At 30.4% G+C, this 21,578-nt stretch overlaps 3 protein-coding genes across 8 annotated transcripts; 2 read left to right on the top strand and 1 right to left on the bottom strand.

The window, feature by feature from the left end:
* The first annotated feature begins 948 nt into the window (after nt 1–948).
* On the top strand, nt 949–4,657 carry LOC103482836 (SUN domain-containing protein 5). 6 transcript variants are annotated; one of them, XM_008439191.3, is made up of 5 exons: nt 950–1,364; nt 1,885–1,980; nt 2,080–3,236; nt 3,334–3,419; nt 4,184–4,657. In XM_008439191.3, exons 1-5 carry the CDS (start codon nt 1,151–1,153, stop codon nt 4,416–4,418), a joined length of 1,788 nt encoding a protein of 595 aa, XP_008437413.2. In that variant the 5' UTR covers nt 950–1,150; the 3' UTR covers nt 4,419–4,657. The 6 variants fall into 6 exon arrangements, with proteins under 6 accessions (XP_008437416.2, XP_008437413.2, XP_050945869.1 ...); XM_051089912.1 differs by having other exon boundaries at nt 1,872–1,980; XM_008439190.3 differs by having other exon boundaries at nt 1,885–3,236.
* Nucleotides 4,658–6,252: 1,595 nt separating this feature from the next.
* On the top strand, nt 6,253–7,883 carry LOC103482835 (uncharacterized). Its single transcript, XM_008439189.3, has 2 exons — nt 6,253–7,263; nt 7,356–7,883. The coding sequence occupies exons 1-2, from the start codon at nt 6,419–6,421 to the stop codon at nt 7,594–7,596; spliced, it is 1,086 nt and encodes a 361-aa protein (XP_008437411.1). The 5' UTR covers nt 6,253–6,418; the 3' UTR covers nt 7,597–7,883.
* Nucleotides 7,884–8,345: 462 nt separating this feature from the next.
* On the bottom strand, nt 8,346–10,384 carry LOC103482833 (DCD domain-containing protein NRP-B-like). Its single transcript, XM_008439187.2, has 4 exons — nt 10,022–10,384; nt 9,017–9,840; nt 8,818–8,901; nt 8,346–8,681 (listed from the first exon to the last, which is right to left on the bottom strand). Exons 1-4 carry the CDS (start codon nt 10,233–10,235, stop codon nt 8,529–8,531), a joined length of 1,275 nt encoding a protein of 424 aa, XP_008437409.2. The 5' UTR covers nt 10,236–10,384; the 3' UTR covers nt 8,346–8,528.
* Nucleotides 10,385–21,578: the final 11,194 nt, after the last annotated feature.

Below are 21,578 nucleotides of genomic sequence, written 5' to 3'. Positions count from 1 at the left end.
AGCTTAGAGTTCAATTCCACCAAATTCAATCTTCACACTCTAAAAAAACAAATCCAAATAACGAAATCTCATAAAAACAAGAATACTAACAAAACTACCAACAAAATCATCGTCTATTTTCTATTGATGGATAGTAATAGCAGTCTATTAATGTCTTTTGATCTGTATAGTTAAGAAAATATTATTAAAAGAAAATTATAAACAAAATCATATAAATAATGATAGAGATTGATATATTAATACTATCAATCTATCATTAATAGAAAATAATAGTAGTCTACTATTGTCTATTACTGATAGACCATGCAAATATTCTACCATTTGGTTTATTAATTGAATATTTATGTATCATGAAAGGTAACAATTTTAAAAATAATAATTAAGTATATAATAACACTTTAAAAAAATTGCAAAGGTCCTGGACTGTATTTGGGTCTCAATTGTTAGCTTTTGTGAACTTTATACTTCCATATTTAGCTTAGTAAATTCGATGTTGGAATATTTCACTGTTATTCATTTCTTGTTTGTTCTATTATTTTGTTGATGATTCTTACTGTCATTGCTATAAAGCTTACAGCTTCTACGTTCTTTTGAAACGTGAGTTAGTTTGATATTGGCATTCATACTTTTTCTGTTCAAATTTATAGTAATGTCGAATCTAATTAGTAAGTAATAATTAAATTTTTTTTATATATTTTTCATTGAGATTTTGTTAATTTTCAAGACACCATACATCTCTAAATATGTGATACAATTTGGAATTGAACATTAGACAGGGTAACTACTTTTATAATATATAATTATATTTTATAATAAACTCCACTTTTTTTTTTTTTTTTTATTTCTTAAAACTCGATTTTTTTTTTCATCCTATTTTTTCCACGTCAGCAAAAGAAAAAAAGAAATTATGAACGAATCATTTCCTCCTCCGAAATAAACGTTCTTCTTCAAATAGCTGAAGGTAGTTTCCGCTACCTCTGGAGTTGATAGCAATGGATCAGCCACAAATATACAAATCCAAAAATCCATGGCCTTTTCATATCCTATTTCCTTTTTTTCAACTTACCCATTACTGAATTTCCTCTTCTCTTTCCCTTTCTCTTCCTCTGCCTCTTCCTCTTCCTCTTCCTCCCATTGTTTGTAGTTGAAGATGCAGAATTCTCGAGAAGATCTGTTGTGCATCAGATATAGGAGCAAGAAGAAGAGCAAAAACAATGGCAAGAAAGACCCCAACAACCATAACCAAAACAACTGCATTAACAAGAGAACAAGTTTCTATGACTTCTTCTGGTCTTTCATCTTTTCCCTCTCTTGTCTTGTCTGCTTATTATACTCAGAGCTCGTCCTTGGCTATGGCGATGCTGGTATTATCCTCCAACCCCATTTCCCCATTTCTTTAATTTTTATGTCATTTTAATGTATTTTGTCTCCTGGGTTTTTCTTTTGGGTTCTTTTTGTTTTGCTTCTTATCATTTATAGCTATTTCGGGTCATCTTAACTCCCCCTTTCTTCATTTGGGTTGTGTTTTGATTCCTATTTCGTGTTACGATTTTGTTGAATAGGATAGAGGATACTATTTAGTTGGCACCGTTTGATTCTTAATATCGCTTTCACCCGCCCTCCCAATCTCTGGGTGTTTTATTGATAATTTAATTTTGTTTTCTGTTTTTTTTTCACAATTATTATGCAAATATGTGTATATTGGGAAGAAAGTAATTGGTTCTGCATCGCTGTAATATTGGTTTTGGATTGGTGCATGTGATCTTTGCCTAGAATTTTTCTGTTTGATGATGATAGTTTGGCTCTCTGTAATGTTTTCGAAAGGTTTGTTCATTGTACTTATACCTTAAATTAGGTTAGAATGACTGCAGTTGTATTTTCTAGGGGATTTTTCTTCTGTAAACAAAAGCACTTCTTTCCATACTCATGGAAATCAGAAGGCTGGTCACGCTTGTTCATCCATAGCAAATGGAAGCAATAGTATGACCTCTACATCATCTTTTGAACTTAATGTGTCAATGAACTGTAATGAATCCTATGTTCATCACAACTATGCAAATTCCAATTCCTCACTTCCAGAGTCGAAGGCATTTGAAGAAGCAGTACTGAGTGCACTAGGATATTCATCTTTGATATGTAAAGTACAACAGCCAGAGAAGAAACCAAGCTCAACAGAACATCAGGAAAGTCCTAGTGGCAGAAGTTCTCGCCCCACATATCTTAATTTGGACGAGTTTCGGAACATTACAATGAAAGATAAACTTGGCAAAATGCCTAGCCAGTTAGTTAACATCACTCATCGGTTTGAACCAGATGGATCGGATTACAACTATGCATCTGCATCGAAGGGTGCAAAGGTGGTTGCTCATAACAAGGAGGCAAAAGGAGCATGTAATATATTGGAGAAAGACCATGATAAGTACCTGAGGAATCCTTGTTCGGTGGGAGGGAAGTATGTTGTGATTGAGCTCTCAGAAGAGACCTTAGTTGATGCTGTGAAAATTGCAAATTTTGAACATTATTCTTCTAATTTCAAGGAATTCAATTTGTCTGGCACTTTGAGCTATCCAACTGAGACATGGTCTAACTTGGGAAACTTTGTTGCTGCTAATGTAAAACATGCTCAAGTCTTCCAGCTGCCTGAACCAAAATGGGTTAGGTACTTAAAGCTGGATCTGCTTAGTCATTATGGATCAGAGTTTTACTGCACATTGAGTGTAGTAGAAGTCTATGGTGTTGATGTCATGGGGAGGATGCTTGAAGATCTCATTGTCACCTCTTCAGAAGCTTCTCCCAAGAAAATTTCACTAGAAGAGCCTAATTCAACTGTGTCGCCTTCTGTAAAAGCAGATGTTGGCCCAGTTAATAAGATAGAAAATGATGAGAATAACTTGTCAAGTGCTGGTGCAGGGGCAGAAAGCACAGATGATCCGACAAGGCTTGCTCTAGAGGTTGCAAAAAATTCTGTGAAAGTTAACAAATTTCCTGATCCTGTAATTGAAGCTAGACAACAGCTGAACGGTAGAATACCTGGTGACACTGTCCTGAAGATCTTGATGCAAAAGGTGAGGTCACTTGAATCTAATTTGTCTGTGCTAGAGGAGTATATCAAAGAATTGAACCGACGCCAAGGGAAACTTCTACCGGATCTTGAAAAAGAGATAAGTAGAATATCATTGCTTCTGGAGAACACTAAGTTAGTTATCAAGGATCTCATGGTTTGGAAGGAAACAATTGTGAGTAACTGCTTTCTTGTATTTTCTGATTAGTTACTACAAATCAACAGAGAGCTTCCATCATTCTATTCATACATGTACCTTTACCATTTTTTAGGAAAAAGAAATAGCTCACTTCAAATCATGGAAGATGGCTACTACATCTCAAATGAATGAATTGGTCAGAGAGAATAATATGCTCAGGTTAGATAGAAAATACTTTCCTAATACACAAGCTTTATGTACTTATCTTTCTTTCTCAATCAATTAGCTGCGTCCATTTAGTTAGTTTTCATAGGATGATGTCAGTAAAATCAGTTATTCCACTTTCCATTCGGGATTACGAGTGTTATCAGGGCAGCGACAGGGATGGCTTCATTCTTCCCACCCCTTCCCTGCCACCCTTACTACTCCCCCTTCCCTTTGAAAAGAAATTCTCAATTTAGCCGTTAATTCTCCTCGTGGTATCTCATTTAAAAGATTAACTTCTCCTTCAACAAGGGGGAGGACAGGGAACATATTCTCCGTCTCGTTTCTCGTTTAGGTGATGGGGAAAAATACCCTCTCCCAACCCTGACCGTTAGAGTTGGGGGGTTCCTGGGAGAAAAGTGACATGTCTACTAGGAATGGATGAATTTATATATTTTATATTGAGTTTGAAAGGGCTTAAAATGTTAGTTTTTGTATGGATTATTTGAACTTAAGGTTGTAGTTTAGATTGAGGACCATAAACCATTTGCCTACCTCCATTTTCCAAACCCATTCTAAAAGAAAAACTAATGCACTGAGGTTTGCCTAACATTACATGGTAGCATTTTGAAGACAGCTGAGATGAATTCATGAATGCATTGTTTATCTGAATGTTCATTTTGGCATATAGATCTTATGTATAGATTTTTTTTCTTATTTGACTCCCAACTCTCTTAATTAGGATCTGATTTTTCTGATTACCCCTCTTCTCATTACAGCTTAGATATTGAAAAAATATTAAGCAATCAAGCAAAGCAGGAAAGTAAAGAACTCGCCGTGCTAGCCGTGAGCTTTCTTGTCATGTGCATTGCAACTCTGAGGCTAATATCAGCTAAAATCCTCATGTTTTTTGGAGATTGTCATTCGGAGAAGACGTGCTCGACCAGCAGTGGTTGGGTATGGATACTTGTTAGCAGCATGATGACGGTAATCCTGGCATTCATATACAGTTAAGTTAGCAACTGTTGTTTCCTTTTTGTAGTTCTAGTTTGGATACTCTTCACTCTTTATGGAAAAATACAGAAGAGAAGCTACATTTTGCAAGAATTGAACCCTTCTTAAAATGGAGGAACATGAGGCAAACCGAAACCTCTTCCCCTTTAACCATACAATATTTCTTTTACTCTGATGTATTCTTCAAACGGCTAATTTTAGGTCATATGAATATATTTGGCTGAGATTTACCATTTGAATGTGTGTGTGACAGGGTGTGTATGTTTGTATTTATATATACACAAATATATGCAATCATATATATATATATATATATATATATATAGCAATCATATGCTTCTTCTAGGCTTGGAAGAATGCTGTAACTGCAACTTTCTAAAGCTGCAAAATTGTTTAAGATTTGTTAATTTCCTTCCCAATGAAGTTCTAAAGGTTACGATTAGTTGCTCGAAACTTTTAGTGAACATTGTCAAGACTCGACGAAGCTTTAGAATAGCAATTAACCTCTTACCTACTAAATTATATTTAAATTTTCGATCTTGATTTAATATTTATTTTTGGGACTTATTTTAGCCTTAGAAAAAGAAAAATTATAGAATTAGAAACATTAAAAATAGATTTTGAGATGTATTTTATCAAAAGAATTTAAATAAAAATGAATCTTTTAAATAACTTTTATTTTCCTTAATAAAAATCTGTCTGATTCACCTTCTTATCTTTTGAAATGTATACTTTTATCCTTTTGTGAATAAAAGAAAAAGAAAAAGAAAAATTAATTTTTTTAGAAAAAATAAAGTCGTGTTAGATATGACTTGAATGTGTGGCCAAAGAGGCATGGATTTTTTTTTCTTACAAGAAATTTGTTTTTATATATCCACAATTGTGATATTTTGTTTCCATATTTCATAAAAATCTTATGATCCGGTAAAAAAATCCTTATGAAATTCTAACTTTAATTATTCTTTAAACACATATGTGTGAAAATTCAAATACATGATGTAATTAACTAGTTGAAAAATTATGTCCACTTAATTCTCCAAATCATATTCTTAAATTAGTAAACATACTTATATGTATTGTCATCAACAATTGTTGGCACAACACTTCGTTACAAGTAATATGAGAAATCACTAGGATCTTATAGTTAAATTACTAAGTGTACATATAGCTTTATCATAGTTGAACTTTTACCAATTATACGGTTACGTTTTGGTTTCAATTTAATTCTTATGGTTTTAAAATTTTTAATTTAGCCAATGTTGTTTTTATTAAACCTAAAAAATTGTATCCAAATTGCCTTTTATTGACTTTAGGGATCATTGAGCTATTAATCATTATTGCCCTTTATTTAACTGGCATGTAACGTTGATTACATCCCATCTAACAATTTTTGTTGAAAATACTATTAATGTTGATCAATTTTGTCACGTCTCTAGAGAGGAGAACAAATCTGTTCCTGCTTTTGCAGCTCAAGAAAAAGTCTAAATAAGTATTAAGTATGTATCCATGTATATTTTAAACACAAACCAACCTTATGCTAAAAACAAAAATAACAAATTATTTAACCCCACAAACTAATCAATTAATTAAGATTTATTTGATTTAATAACTCAAATCAAACATTTCAAAAACCTAAGGGGGAGAGATGGGCCAAGTTTGTAAGACACCCACCAAAAATGGGTAATAAAACAACAATTCCCAATCTTGCCAAAAGAACAGCCAACGTGGCAAACACCCACCAAGTCCACGTGTCGAGTCACACACCACTTCTCATCCTGAGGCGTCGTACAGAATCATACAAAAACTTCAAAATCCGATAAGCTTAGTTCCTTCCCATTTCAACCACACAAAACCCCTCATTGTCCCATCCCCCAATTTCCCACCACATTTCCAATTCCACACTTCTATAAGCTTTAAACCCAAAAACTCAAAATCCCAACAGATATATTTTTTTATTGAAAAAATCCTCTACTCAAACCGCCGGAACTTCATCGACGGCAATGGGGTGCACCTCTTCCAAGCGAATCGAGGCCACCGTCGACGTATACCGACCGGCGCCAGCCAGCTTTGCGGTTTTTGACATAAACGCCATAGAGGAGCCTTGGGTTAAAGTTATGGAGGAGTTACCGCCACCACCTGAGGAGCCTCCGGTGAAGGAGGAGAAATCGGCGATTGTTCCGGTTCCAATTCTGGAGAAGCTTAGTAGTTTCGAGTCGGAAGCTCCTCATTCGTGGGATGAGGTCAGTAAAGCCCTTGAAGACCTTAAACCCGCTCTCCGCCCTGTTACAGAACCACCTCCGACAAATCCCCCTACTGTCGCCGCTGCAACTCCCGCCGTCGTGGTTACTAAACAATCCCCACGTAAGAGCTCGAGTTTCCACACGGTAGCAGAGCTTGACGCCAAGTTATCGCCTTCCTCCAAGCCGGCCGCCGAATCTAAGCCTGCTGGGTTGAGGAAAACGGCTACTTTTAGACCCGGACCGGAGAAGCCGGAGCAAAGAACCGGGGACCCAGACCGGTTCAAGTCGGTTAAAGATAACATATTTCTAGTGAGAGACAGAGAGGAGAGAGAAAGAGAGGGGCAGAAACCGGTCCGGTTCGACCCGCTGAGTGAGTTTCCGGAGATGTGCCCGCCGGGAGGAGCGGAGACAGTGGTTCTGTATACGACGTCGTTGAGAGGTGTACGGCGGACGTTTGAGGATTGTAACAGAGTGAAGTCGGTGCTGGAGTTGCAGCAGGTGGTTGTCGACGAGCGTGACGTGGCGTTGCACGGCGAGTTTTTGAAGGAGCTTAAGGAATTGCTCGGAGACGAGGCGACGGTGCCGAAAATGTTTGTGAAGGGAAGGTAATTTTAAATTACCACTAAGATTTGATTTCTCTTAAACTTAAGACGGATGGATACGATAATTTAACCGTTTACATTTACATTCTTAATAGATATATCGGAGGGGCAGATCAGGTGGTGGCACTAAACGAAATGGGAAAGCTTCGAAGAATACTACGACGGGCAGCAGTGGAGACGGGAGCAGGTCGTCAAGGGTGTGAAGGATGCGGCGGAGCGAGATTTGTGCCATGTTATGAATGTGGAGGGAGCCGTAAAGTAATAAAAGGGGACACAAAGGAGAGATGTGGAGCATGTAATGAGAATGGTTTGGCTCATTGCCCTGCCTGTCATTGAAACTTATCTTCGATGGGAAAGAATAATGGAGGAAGATGATGGAATTTGAATTGCATTTTTATACTCTTTGGTGTGCTTTTCTACCTCATTTATACTTAAAAATGCTTTGTGGGATTACGGTGTTTGGATGAAGGGAAAATGAAAGAGAAAGTTGTGAAAATAGATGATGGAGGAAATTATACAAATGATCGAAATTTTAATTATGTGATGAGATCATGTAATCTTCTTGTTAAGTTACTGTAAAAAATTTCAACACTTGTTTAAGTAAGAATTAGTTTTTTTCTTCATTTTTTAGTTTTGAAACTTTCGATTTGATTGACGTAAATCAAATACTTATTTCTATTATTATTTGAAGTTTAAACGGCTAAGAATCAAACAATTAACTATTGGCATATAATATCCTATCTTATATCCATTAAAATAACACTCAAACACAGTAACATTGTGTAACATTGTCGATGAATATATTTCGAAATATTATAAAAACAGAAAAGATCAAATAAAAAATTTAAATGAATAAATAAGGTTCATTTTATGTTATGTTTTGTTGGTTATTTGTTTATGACATACAAATATTAATTTGTTTTTCATCGAAGTATCAAAGTCGAATTTCATTCAAATTTAAAAATATAAATAAAAATGTCATGACGTAAACTTATTACTATCACTAAGCTTAATAAATCTAAATTCTACTTTGGGTAGAAACTAACTTCAAACTTAAAAATGTTGATAGAGGGGGTCATACAAGATAATTCAAAATTCGAGTACTATTATTTATGTATAAGATACAAAAACTGTGTGATCTATAATTTTTCTTCCCCATCTTGAACAATATTACATATATGATATCATGTCATAGAGAGAAGATTTATAAGTATTTACATGAAGATTTATTGTCGTAAGTAGCTAAAGTCAAGTAATCGTTGTAAAGTTTAAGAATTTGGGTGAGAAAGAACATCAAGGAGAGAAATAGCCTCCGGAACACTGAGCTCAAGTCGGAATTTAGGGCCATCATAGTGGTGAAGAATTGGCCTAAACGAGTCCTCTTCCAATGGCTCGCATATTTGTCTTGTTATTACTCTCACCTACACATTTCCATCGATAATGATATGAAATTACAAGATGAAAGTCTAATTATATAGAGATGAAAATGAAAGTTTTAAGAACAATTTAAACTCAAAGAACTTTTGAACATTATATTAATAATAAGATGATATATACCTGAGCAGGGAAACGGGACTCTCCGGGGCATTTCTTGTCCTCCCAAGCCGTCGGATCAATGTTTGTCCCTCCAAAGCTTGCAGCCTGACATTATTTCATTTTTATTAATCATCCTCACAAAAATACTTTAACCATTAATTGCTTACTAATTAATTATAAACCAAAGTTTAGTATTTAAATCGTTACTTATAATTCTAACCTCAAAAACTCCATGAAGTTGGTGTGTAGAGTAATTATAGAGAAAAAGCGGCAGCCCCGGCGTTATTGCCCTAACCGAATCCCTATATCGTGGCGGCAATCCAAAAAGCTGCCGTTTCAAATTCTCCGCCATCGTATCGTTATTGCACACGAATATATACCCGCCGATTCTCTCATTCCTCGGCAGCGCCTCCGCCGCCGGCAACGTCTTGAACCTCTTCTCTTTCTCCGCTTCATTTCTCCCCTTATTCCCTTTCTTCCCCCCTTTCCCTCCGCCCTGTTCCGCCACCTCCCCTCCGTTGTTCTTCCAATTAAAATTCCCGTTACTATTTGCCGGAACCCCCAATTTGTAGGACAATCCCTTCCTGTAATTTCCCCCACCGTTGTTAGTTTCGATTTCCTTAGGGTTCTGGTTTTTCCCCGGCACCGTTGGTCCGTTTTTCCACCCGTCGTTGAATCCGTTGTAATCAGCGGTGGGTTTCGGCTTCAAATTGTTCCATAATCCGTATTCGTTCACTGAATCCTTTTGGTTTGTGCCCGACCGGATTTGATTCGGTTTCGGGTTTAGAAAGTTTGACCCAATTCCCGACTTGAAACTGTTCCATGACCCGAAATCGTTGGTTTGATCGTTGAGGTTTGTGCTGATTGACCCGAGATGTTTTGGGTTCGAGTTAATGCCTATATGATCCAACACGGTTCCCGGCTTGAAACTGTTCCATATTTCGTAATCGTTCACCGGATCCTTGGTTTTGTTGCCCGACGCAAGTGGCTTCGTGTTCATGTTGAGAACATCCGACCCACTTGTTTTGAAACTGTTCCAACCATCTGTTTAAAATTATATAATATGTAAACATAATTAGAAGTCGATCATTCCTTTTCTCCTTCAAGATGCTAATATAAAATTCCAAATTCTAAATAAATTGGCGTGCATATTCATGCTTGAATACGAAATGAATGAAATATTAAATTTATCGTACTGACCTATGAGTTTATTAAGCAAACTTACCGTTATTAAGAGTGTTAAGATCGGAGGGAAGTTTAGGGTCGGAGTTAGAAGAACAAAGCTCGGCTCCGACTCGAACATCGAAGTTGTTGTGATTCTTCTTAGAGACAAAGGAGTTGCTCCAAATGGAATCATTGGTGGACAAATTGGCAAGATTAGCAGTCTGAAGCCGAAGTTGATCGCTAAATTGCCAGAAAGGGTTGTAGTTTTGATCCATAATTGGATTTTCCTTCACCTCGGAATCGTCGAAAAGGAAGAACACCGAGAAAGAAAAGAGGGGTTGAGTTTATGAAGAAAAAGTTGGTGAAGAAATGGAGTGATAAATAAGGGAGAGTTGAGGGGAGAAGTTTCAAGGAAATGAAGGATGCCGTAGAGATTTGTCAATTTAGTGGAAAAATTTTCCCTCCTTTTAATTATTAGGCTAACCTAAAGTTTAATGTCTATTTTGAATTTTTTGTATACTAACTAATAAATTTACGACAAATTACAAACAATATCATCATCGAACCTTAAATTTATCATAGATGTATTTCTCAATTTTATACTTTTTATATATAGTTATATATATTTAAAAATCATGGACATATTCATTGTTTATTGTTTTAAAGTATGATAGTAATTATAATTATATCTTTAAATTTATAAATTTGTTAATCCAAATGATAACAATTTATTTGAAAAACTTATTTTAAGGTTCCACTTTTATCTTCAATTTCTATTACTACTATAAATTTGAGCATTCATGTTTTACTTCCGTTAATTTTTACAATCATACCATGTAACGTTTAAAGGTGTAATTATATCAAATAGAATCGTAAACTTTTAATTTTATATCTAATAAAAAAATTTAACCAAAAAAGTATTTAATAAATCATTGAAATTTCAATTTTACATACAAATTCGGAATTCTTTTTTTTTTCTTTTTTTGAGATATAGAAAATTAAATTTTCAAAAAACTTAATTGAACCTAAAAATTTATGTAAGAATGAGTTTTTAGTAGAAGAAGTTATTTGTTGATGTAAATTAAAAAATATTTGGTTGATTATTTATTTAATGTTTGAAATTAAAGAAATAATTGTTGTTGGTTGAACCAATTGGTTGAATGCTGATGTGAGTGACGGCAGAAAAAAACGCGTTTTTTTAGGGAGATTGTGACACGTCACTCCTTTCTTTTATTTATTTATTGTTCTTCTTCTTCTTCTTCTTCTTATTATTATTATTATTTAATTCTCAACTTTATATTTAAAAAAGTTTTGTTTTTGTTTTCTAATTCATTTTTAATTAAAGTACGTGTGGTTTTCAAAGCTTTAGTTTAGTTTTCTACGAGTTGGACTTAAACAAAAGTTTCTTTTTAGTTTTGAAAGTTTGTATGATCTCATTAATAAACCATTCGGGAATTATTCATTCTTTTTTTTATTTTGATTTTGATTTTTGGTATTTGAAATTTAAGTCAAATTTTTCATTGAAGAATTGTATCTTATTTAAGATGAGTTGGTTTTTTAAAATTAAATATTTTTCGTCTTAATTTATTATCTTCCTGTCGTGATTTTAAAAATTATTTTTTAAGTTTTCAAAACTTTGTTTGATTTTTTAAAATATTAATAAAGAAAAATATATAAAAAATCATAAATTTTGGAGGTGAAATCAATGTTTATAGAGTCAATTTTTTATTGTGATCTTAATGGTCAAATTTTTGCTTAGTTCTTACAAACACATGTAAAAAGTAGATTAAAGAAAAAAGAATTTAAAGATAGTGGGGATAGTTGGATTTAATTTAAAAAACTTAAATAATTATTGAAAGAGTTTTTAATTATTTATATTTTAAAATTTATCTAAAATTCAAATCGAAAATCACCGATTAAAAATGGAAAGAAATAAATTTAAATAGAAAACAAAATTTGAATAGATTCATTGTTGCACTTAAAATGGACAAGTTCAATATTGGAAGCTCATTTAGAAATGGACAAATCGTTCAAATGGTCAACTTAAAAGTCTTGGCTCAACTTCCCAAAGCCATGGAGGAAAGTACTTCGAGATCACAATGAGAATGTAATTTTGGGAGGCCACGTGTTTACTCAAAAGGGAGAGGGGAATATGAACTTCTTGATGCTAGAGTATGGTGGAGGGTTTGAGTTCGAGTGGCTAAGCGATTCTCTCTATCGAAGTCGAATACTATATATGTTATAGATGTTATCAAAGGGAGATCTTTAACTGATTATTCATATTAACGATACTCTTTTTGTTATTAGTATCTTGCATTTTTATCACATGCACCTGCGAATTTAGTATAGGCTCAAGAACCCCCCTCTTCAATTTTATCGTCTTTATGTAATATATATAAAGAAAACTATTTAAATCCACCACTGGTCACATTCCTAGAGAGGAGAACTGTTATTGTAGTTTTGGCATCCTCTCAAAGATGTTATTTGATCTGGAAACAGATTTTACTAAATACTATTATCTCTTAATTGTTGATGAGAATCCTTAAAAGTAGTTAGTTTGGTTGTTGTGTGACAAATTTCTTTTAACATATAAACGTTAAAGTTTGTCTATCAATATCTATGGTTGGTAGAAAACACTTTAAATAGATATAGATTTCAAATATAATTACTAGATTTACAAACTAACTAAAGTATACGACTAATGTTAACCAACAATATCATGTATAAGGATTAATGAACTACAATTTGACCTAATCAAAATTGATAGTCCACCTTGATTCTCTAGGCTAGAAACTCCAATAACTAAACTAATTTAAAAGTATAACTCGAATAATAATAATAAAAAAAAAAACGCACATCAATCAAAAGGATTCGTAACCAATCATATAATATGTGAGAGAAGAAAACTATAAAAAAAAACAAAAATAGTCCAAAGTGTTAGAGACCATATAATAAAATAAAAAGAATTATTTACACAAACCATTCTAGAAAAGCACCGCCGTGAAGTAAGACTTTAATAATAAAATTGCAAACTTATCATCCATACATTATAAGTTCGATTACATGCTTAAGAGCTAAGTCTTTTGCTTTCTTTTAAAAATTTAGAAAATTGTATATTACTGTAGATATTTAGAGATTGCAAAATGGATTTATCTTTGTACATTTTATTATATAGAAAAAAACCCATTAAAATAAAATGTAATAAGAAAGAAAAATTGAGATGACAGATTTTGATTAAACAATGGGTGTAGACAAATGCATAGCTAAGTCTTGGATATTGACTCGGGAAAGCGAGTTATTAATTGACCGACTGTGAAGTCTGTGATAGTGATTGACTAACGTGGCGTGTGGCTATTGGGTGTTGACTGAATCCTTTTCAAATGCGCGTTTGCTGTCCCAATACGTGGCGTAAGGAGGAAAATACTTGATGGACTTTTGGGCTGAACTGAGGTACATTATCATGGGCTTACGTTTTATTATACATGGGCTAGTATATAAATAAAAACAACTTTCTACCAATATAATTTAGTTACAAATTTGTCTAAACTTTATATTTATATATATATATATATATATATATATTTATATATATATATATATATATATATATATATATATTTATATATATATATATATATATATATGTTTTTTTTTTACACAGTATATTTGATATATGTTTGAATTTTTTAAAACATAAATTAGGTTATGATTTGTACATTTGATAAGCTTACGAACAAAACAATCTTTTATCACGTATTGTCCTTGTATATCGAATAGTTTAGAAGGTCCATGATCCATATCTCACGTCGGTCGGGCTTAAGGTGTCCAACCTATCTAAATCTAACTCTCTAGCTTTATTCGATTCGAACAATTTTCTTGTTATTTCATCGATTAAGAACAAAAATTGTTATTCAACTATGAGTGGTATTATATCTCTAATCCGGGCTTAATTTATGAATTAAATAAATCAAATTTTGAAATGTATTATTTCCTTTTGTTTGGATGATAAATAAAATCTTAAAACGTTAATTTCCATTTAATTATAAGTTCAACAATTATTTATTTTTAAAAATTCAATTATTTATCCCAAATAAAATTATATTATCTATTTAATCTTTTTATTCCCCAATCACATGACATCAGACAGTGCCACCTATGTATGATCTTTTCTTTTTTCATAATCTTCCAACCCTTTACCAACATACAAAATTTAAAAAATTTTATTTAAGAGAAAGAGGTTTAATGGGTTGGCCAAAGGAATATATTGGTTTATTACTTATAAAAAAGAAAAAAAAATCAATCCATGTAAACTCAATTTAACTCAATTAGTAAAGATATATAATAATTTTTGTTAAAATATTAAAAAAAAAAAGATTAGTATGCATTTTTCAACTTTAATTCTCTTTCGTATACTCTCTAATACTTTGTCCTTTTTCTAGACTCTTCTAACAATCGAACTCTCAACCATCAATATGACTTTCGTAATTGTACTTTTAACAGAAGGATTAGGTGAAGATTTTGAATCACTGATGTAAAAAGAATAATAAATAAATAAAAAGAGTAGATGTTTTAAATATTATTCTAGGCTTGCACTAGTTTTTAAAATTTTGTTTTTCTTTTCTTCATAAGACGAACGTGCGAGTAAAGAGATGTTAAGCTTCAATCTCAAATAAATGAATCGATGCTTTCGCTACTAGACTACTATCACGTTGATTTTCATATTTGTGTTAGTTAAGTATACTAATCAAAACATTAAAAGGACCATCTATTAATTCAAAAAGTATTAAAGATACATAGAAAATAATCATAACGAAATTAAATGTAATATTTTCAAATTTGTGCTAATTTTAAGTGTGTGTATGTATACAAACACATACACAATAAACAAGGTTGAATTATATATACATAATAATCATGGTACTTTATGTGTACTTCATGATACTTTATTACTTAGATTAAGATTGAATTAGATACATCGATCACTACCTTTCATCATACATGATATATTTTATCTATCATAATTTTAAATTTTTTATTTCTATTTAAATATTTATTTTAAATCTTACGTCGACGGCGTAAATATAATCGTTACCATATTATACTCCTCAATTTAATTAAGTTATCATATAAACAAAGTAACATGCATGGATGTGTAAACTTAGTTTTTCATACAATAAATATCATTGACCAATCTCTTGATGGGTACATGCTTTTCTACTTTATACAAATATTGTAATTTGTTTCTTATAAAAGAAAAATGAAAACACTAAACACATATAATTGAGGTTAAGATGTTTTCTTGTTTGGCCCAACCATATAATCTCCTTAATAATTATTTTCTTCTAGGAGAATTGGGGACCAAAATCCCACTACTCAAACCCCAAATTATCTCATTCAACCACAAACTTTATTGTATTATATTATAGAACCCACCATTGCAATCACATGGATTACAACTCTACAATCCCTTTTTTTTTTCTCCTCTCCCTTTTGTGATCTCTAAAAGAATTTTGTCATAGTTAATTTTGTATAATAATAATAATATATAATTTATCGATATAGAGTTTGTATTATGTCTACTTTTAAGAATAGACATAAATTAAATCACACATATCATTGTTTGATATTGACTATTGAGATCATGTTAGTAAAGTAATTAGTTATCGACTTTTTTCAGTAGTTGTAAGACAAAATATACGGTAACACTAAGTCATTCAAGCACTAATGTAAGACGACATTGTTTACTATTTTAAATTAAAAGTCAATAATTGAATGTTTCATCCCATAGTTATTGAAATTAAATGATATATTAATTACTTCATACGTGTATAAAAAATATTTTTTTAATCCAATTTTTTAAACTTCTAACACTAAAAAGAAGGATCATAGGTCGCTTTTAATCAAAAGGGTGTGTGTGGTTGATGAGGTAACCAATTATATTTTTTAGGGTAAAACTTTTATGGGTCTATTAATTATTCTTTTTTTTTTTTTTTTTTTTTTTATGTAACACACTACATCATTTTTGACAAAATCAACATAAATTAATTTGGAATATCAACTTCAAGATCAAACATTTGATTCTCACGCTCCACGGATTATCAAAACAATATCATTTTAAATTGTTGGATAAAATTGAATTTAGTCCAAAGAAAAAAAGAAAAAGTGGGTTTGTGAAGATTAATGAATGAACGAATGAAATAAGAAGAGAGAGAGGGAGGGGGGGGGGGGCATAGGCAAAGGCATATATAGCAACCAACCAACTAAATTGGTCTCCGCGTGAGGATTTACTTCCAAAATAATAAGACAACCAATCATCGTACACTTTCCTTTTTCTTTTTCTTTTTTTATAACAAACCTAAACCCATTATTCAAATTTTAATACTTTTTCATATGCAAGAGAGAGAATAAAAAGTATGAGAGAGAGAAGGAAAGGACCAAACAAATAAAAAGGCGTTTAAAAAAAAATAAGTAAAAGAATTCATGATAATATATAGTCTATGTCACTGTATTTTCTAAAATATAAGAATAGTAGATTTAAAAATTGATGGTCTTGTGATAGTTATCTGATATTTGTATGATATATTTAATTACTTGTCATATTTGCGATAAGAAAAAAGAAATGTGATATAGACTGTTTTTATTCTAAATTATTTTACAATATGATGCAATTTTCTAAAAGAAAATAAAAATTAACTTCTTAGTCCTCGAGTTTCAGATTTGTGTATGCTTAGTCCGTAAGTTTTCGAATTTTGTTTTTTTAGTTTTGAGTTTTTTATGAATAGATTTAAAAGGTCTTTCAAATGATTTTTTATTATTAACTTTTAAATGAGAAAAATAATTATAAAAAAAAACTCTTTTCTCTTTAAAATTATTTATTTTCTAATTTTAAACATCAATTCGTGCAATTATCTTAGTAATCGGACTTCTTAAACTTATTTTTGAAAACTTGGAGACTAAAACGATACATTATGAAAATTTAGACCAAATATATCTATTTTTAAAAGTTCGATGGTTAAGAAGTTGTATTCTTTCTTAAAATTTAAGTACCAAATACACGTATTCATCAAAACACGAAGATTTAAAAGTTATTTCTTTTAGTTTGAATATAATATATACTATTTAATCTGACATGTTAGATTTAGATGTTCGAATTTATCGATCTTCACTTATTATATTATTGAAATTAAGAAAAAGAAACTGATAATAAATTAAAGCAACTAGTCGTACTATGATTGTATTGCATGAGTCACTTCACGAGTTCAAAACTGACAAGAGAAAATTGGATGTCACAATCATGCATGTGTTGTCGTAAAGGAAACTATTATTTCTAAAACGTGTATGTTATTCTAATTGGTGTTAAAATGAGTATAATTAGATGATTGACATGTAATACGTACTTCTTAGTTTAAAGTTTTAATTTTTCCAACGGATATTAATTTTTTTTAACCTTCATTATAGGATATCGATATTGTACTAGTCATTAGTAATTGTGGTGAAAATTAATGGACACATAGTACACGATAAGAAAGAGTTAGAAAATTAAAAGTGACTTCATTTATCATAATTGAAAACGAATAAGTAACGTATCCTATTCACGAGTAATCAAAACTTAACTATCTTCATAACTCAACTAAAAAATGACTATTCCTCCGCTCCTACAAGTCTTGGTCACATCGAATTTATTCAACCTATTACATAAGTGGGTTCCTCCAATTTTGATCACATCAATTATTGAATAAATGACTTCGGCTTTTGACCATAGCATAAAAGTTTCCTTTTGTTTTTCTTGTAAGTCACTGAAGAAAGTATCTCGGTATCATCTGTTTCTTCATATTTATACTTCAATGAAGTTTTCTTCTTTTCCATAGTTGCCATACATGTATACGTCTCTTTTTTAAGTTAAAGTTACACATTTAGTTAATGAAATTTTCAATCTCGCGTCTCATTTTGAAAAATGTTTATAAGAAGTCATTTAATTTTTAATTATATACGGTCTTTTAAGTTTACGTCGTATAGGCCATTAGTAACTTATTTTACATTTTTTAAAATTCAAGAGTTTACTTATACATAAATATGAAATCTTGCTATATTTATTAGACTTACAATTCAATTTTACATCGATCTAAAAGCTTATAAGACATATTTAAAGTTAATTTCAAACACAATTAATTGAAATTTTTTTAAGGTTGAAACATTATATGTACATATATAATGTATCTCTATTGGGGTTTGTCAGTGCATGCACACATACACCTTCTTTTCTATACTTCGTCTAGTTGTTTATCTCTTTCCCTATGCCATCTCCTTAGTACTATCACATGACTATATGTTTTAATAATAACTGTTTTAATATTATACCACACCACCACCATTATTTTTTTCAAACTTTCAAATGATAATGATATATTAAATAATTACGATTCAAAAAGTTTACACCAACGAAGATGAAAAAGTATTAAGATAATGTTTGTATGGTTGATTTGAAGTTAGAGTTCGATTCCTTTTCTAGTAATACTAGAAGAAAAAAAATTAAAACTACTTTTGTAAATCTATAGTGATTTTTGTGTAAAATAATAATTTATTAAGATTATTTGTGTAATAATAATAATAGGAACCTTAGAAAAGGACTTTACTTTTGTGAGTCAATTGTGATTTTTGGTTCATAACCTATGACTAGATGGTTGATTTAGACCCTTTTCTTTAGGTCTAATGATACCTAAGTCCTTATTTTTTACTTTTTCGAAGAAAATTTGTTTGACAAAACATGCAATTTTATACTTTTGGAAATTAGTTACGATATCACTATGTGTATGAGGATATTCAACTCGATCATATCCTATTTAGTTAGAAGGTAAGACGAAAACATCAAATTAAACTTTTTGTTTTATAAAACTAGTTGCATATCTATTTATAGAGAAAATCATCGATTTATAATTATGACAATGATATTTAGAAGAAAAAAAATCCAAAATAACAATGTATGATATTTGTATGTCTAAGTGAAACCATTGCGTAGCCAAAAACAATATGAAAAGTTGTAGTAGTTTTTTCAAGTAATCCTATTCAAAATTTATGTTCTAACATATTTATGATAAGAGAAGTGCATTGTATATACTCTTTAAAAACATTGTTTTCCCTTTCTTTGGTGGACGTAAAACACATTGTTAGTGAACCACAGTGTGTCAATACTCCTTTATTCTTTTTTTTTCGATTTCATAACATGTATATGAACAATCTAGAGGGAATCAAAGAAAAAGAAAGAATTAGAGCTTTTTTTTTTTTTTTTGTACTACATCAAATTAGTGGAGTGGAAGTAATAGTATAAACATATATATTATAAGTGAAAGTTTCCTTTTTTTGAGAGAAGGCTATAGTTAAATAACACTTGCAAATATATAACATTTTTTTAGATAGAGGGGTAATATTTAAATCAAATGAACACTAGCAATATATACATTTATTTTTCAAACAATTGCATCATCCCCTACATCATGTTTTTTTTTTTGTATATATATATATATATATCTTTTATTTTATTATTTTGTCTATACATCATAAAATCCTTACTAACTACTTTAAAAAGTTTAAGTTATATAATTATTAATTAAAAGGTATATATTGATTATTGTTTTCTAATATCATGCATCTTAACTTTATTAAAATTATTTCAAAGTTTAGATTCTATACGGTAAGTGAACTTTAAGATTTAGAATGCTTGTTCATCAGACTTTTTATAAGTTATATATATATATATATATATATATATATATATATATATATATATATATATATATATATATATAAAATGATTTTTTAGTTTTCAAAATGTAAATTTTATTTGTTGATTTTTTGTGTAGAAAATCTTATCATTGCTAAATCTAGTCACCTTGTACCTATTACATACATAATTAAAATTGCATTATACACCTATTAAAAAGAATTGACAATGAATCAATATTGACAAAACACTAACTCTCATAACAAAAAATTAAGGAAACACAAATTTGAGAGGTTTTATGATTAAACTTAAAATAAAAAATTAAAACCAAAATTTAGTTTTAAAAATGAAGGTTAATTTAGTAATTCGCTTAGTTTTTTGTTTTTGGTATTTGAAAACTAACCCTATAAATAATCATTCCATATTTAAATTTATTGTTTTGTTATCTATTTTTTATTAATATTTTTAAAAACTAAACCATATTTTAAAAACTAGAAAATACAGTATTTAAAACTTAATTTATTTTTTAATCGGGCTAAGAAATTTAATAAACGATGTACATAATTTTTTTAAAAAAAAATAAAAAAACGAAATTGGTTATCAGATACCTAAAAAAATACTTTTCAAAATGTCAAACTTGCTTTTTATCTTTAAAAATTAACTAAAATTTTCTATCTAAAACCAAGGTAGTTTTTTAAAAACCAAATAATTACCAATCATAACCTAATTGTAGAAAAAAAAAATCCTCAAAATACTTTAAACGTTAGTAAACAAATTTTCAAATTGTTGAATATTATTTAGAGGTATTTTCAAATATATCAAAAATAAAAATTATTTACAAAAGATCTTTTTTTTCCAATGAGTGCACCACCACAAATTTACCTCTTTTTTTCTTTTTTAAAGACAAATGAACAAATTCGATTTTTTCTTATTTACTGTGGCGATTAAGAATCAAATTATCACTATATTTATTCTTTTTTTTTTTTAATATAGTAGAATCTATCAAATCTTCGAAACAAATCTTAATTTTTTATTATATTTTATAAAAAGATTTAATTATTTTGCTATTCTCCCATATTTTAAAAACAAAAACAAAAAGGAAGATTTTGAAAGTTGAGATGCCAAGTGAAAGAATCTAAGTAGTCGAGGGACCAAAATGCAAACAGAAAAAACAAATGATGAGTATAGTAGAGGACAGGTGTCGGGCAATAAAGAAGGGAAAAGAGAAAAGAAAAAGAAAAAAGAAACGGGGCAGAGGAAACACGTTGGAGCCAATTGATTGGTCTGTCCTATTTATCTTCCATATTCCTTCGTTTTAATATCAAATTCCAAGCCATCAACTTAACTAATTTCCCTTCCACGTGGGACGAATACTCATTTTCTAAATCCTCTTATTTTTAATTTCATACCCTTTCATTACTCGTCAACACCATTTCAACTCAATTGATGCTCCTATGTATCGAAGTTCAAATCTCCCACACTCAAACCTAATAGTAGTGTATCATCATTTATAGATAATAGTATTTTGTTATATTTATAAATATTTTTAATGATTTTATCATTAAAATTTTATATTTATTAAATGTAAAAAAATTAAAATTGGAGAAAATTTGAAAACCCAAATATTTTATACAGCCAAAAAGTGTGAAATATAAACTTGTGGGTTTTGACTTTGGGTTGTTTAAGAAAAATAACAAAATGAACTAAAATATTTATAAATATCTATAATATAGCAAAATATCATTGACAAATGGTGATCGACGTTAATGGACTATTATCATTCATTAATGATAGTTGTTAATAGAAATTGAGGAGACATTTGAGACAAATAGTTAGTTATTATAGTCATATGTTATAATAGTGTATATTTAAAATATAGATTGTTATAATAGTACGTGTT

This window comes from Cucumis melo, chromosome 9, assembly GCF_025177605.1.
Source record: "Cucumis melo cultivar AY chromosome 9, USDA_Cmelo_AY_1.0, whole genome shotgun sequence".
Taxonomy (NCBI): Eukaryota; Viridiplantae; Streptophyta; class Magnoliopsida; order Cucurbitales; family Cucurbitaceae; genus Cucumis; species Cucumis melo.
This window is presented reverse-complemented; position numbering and strand designations above follow the sequence as displayed.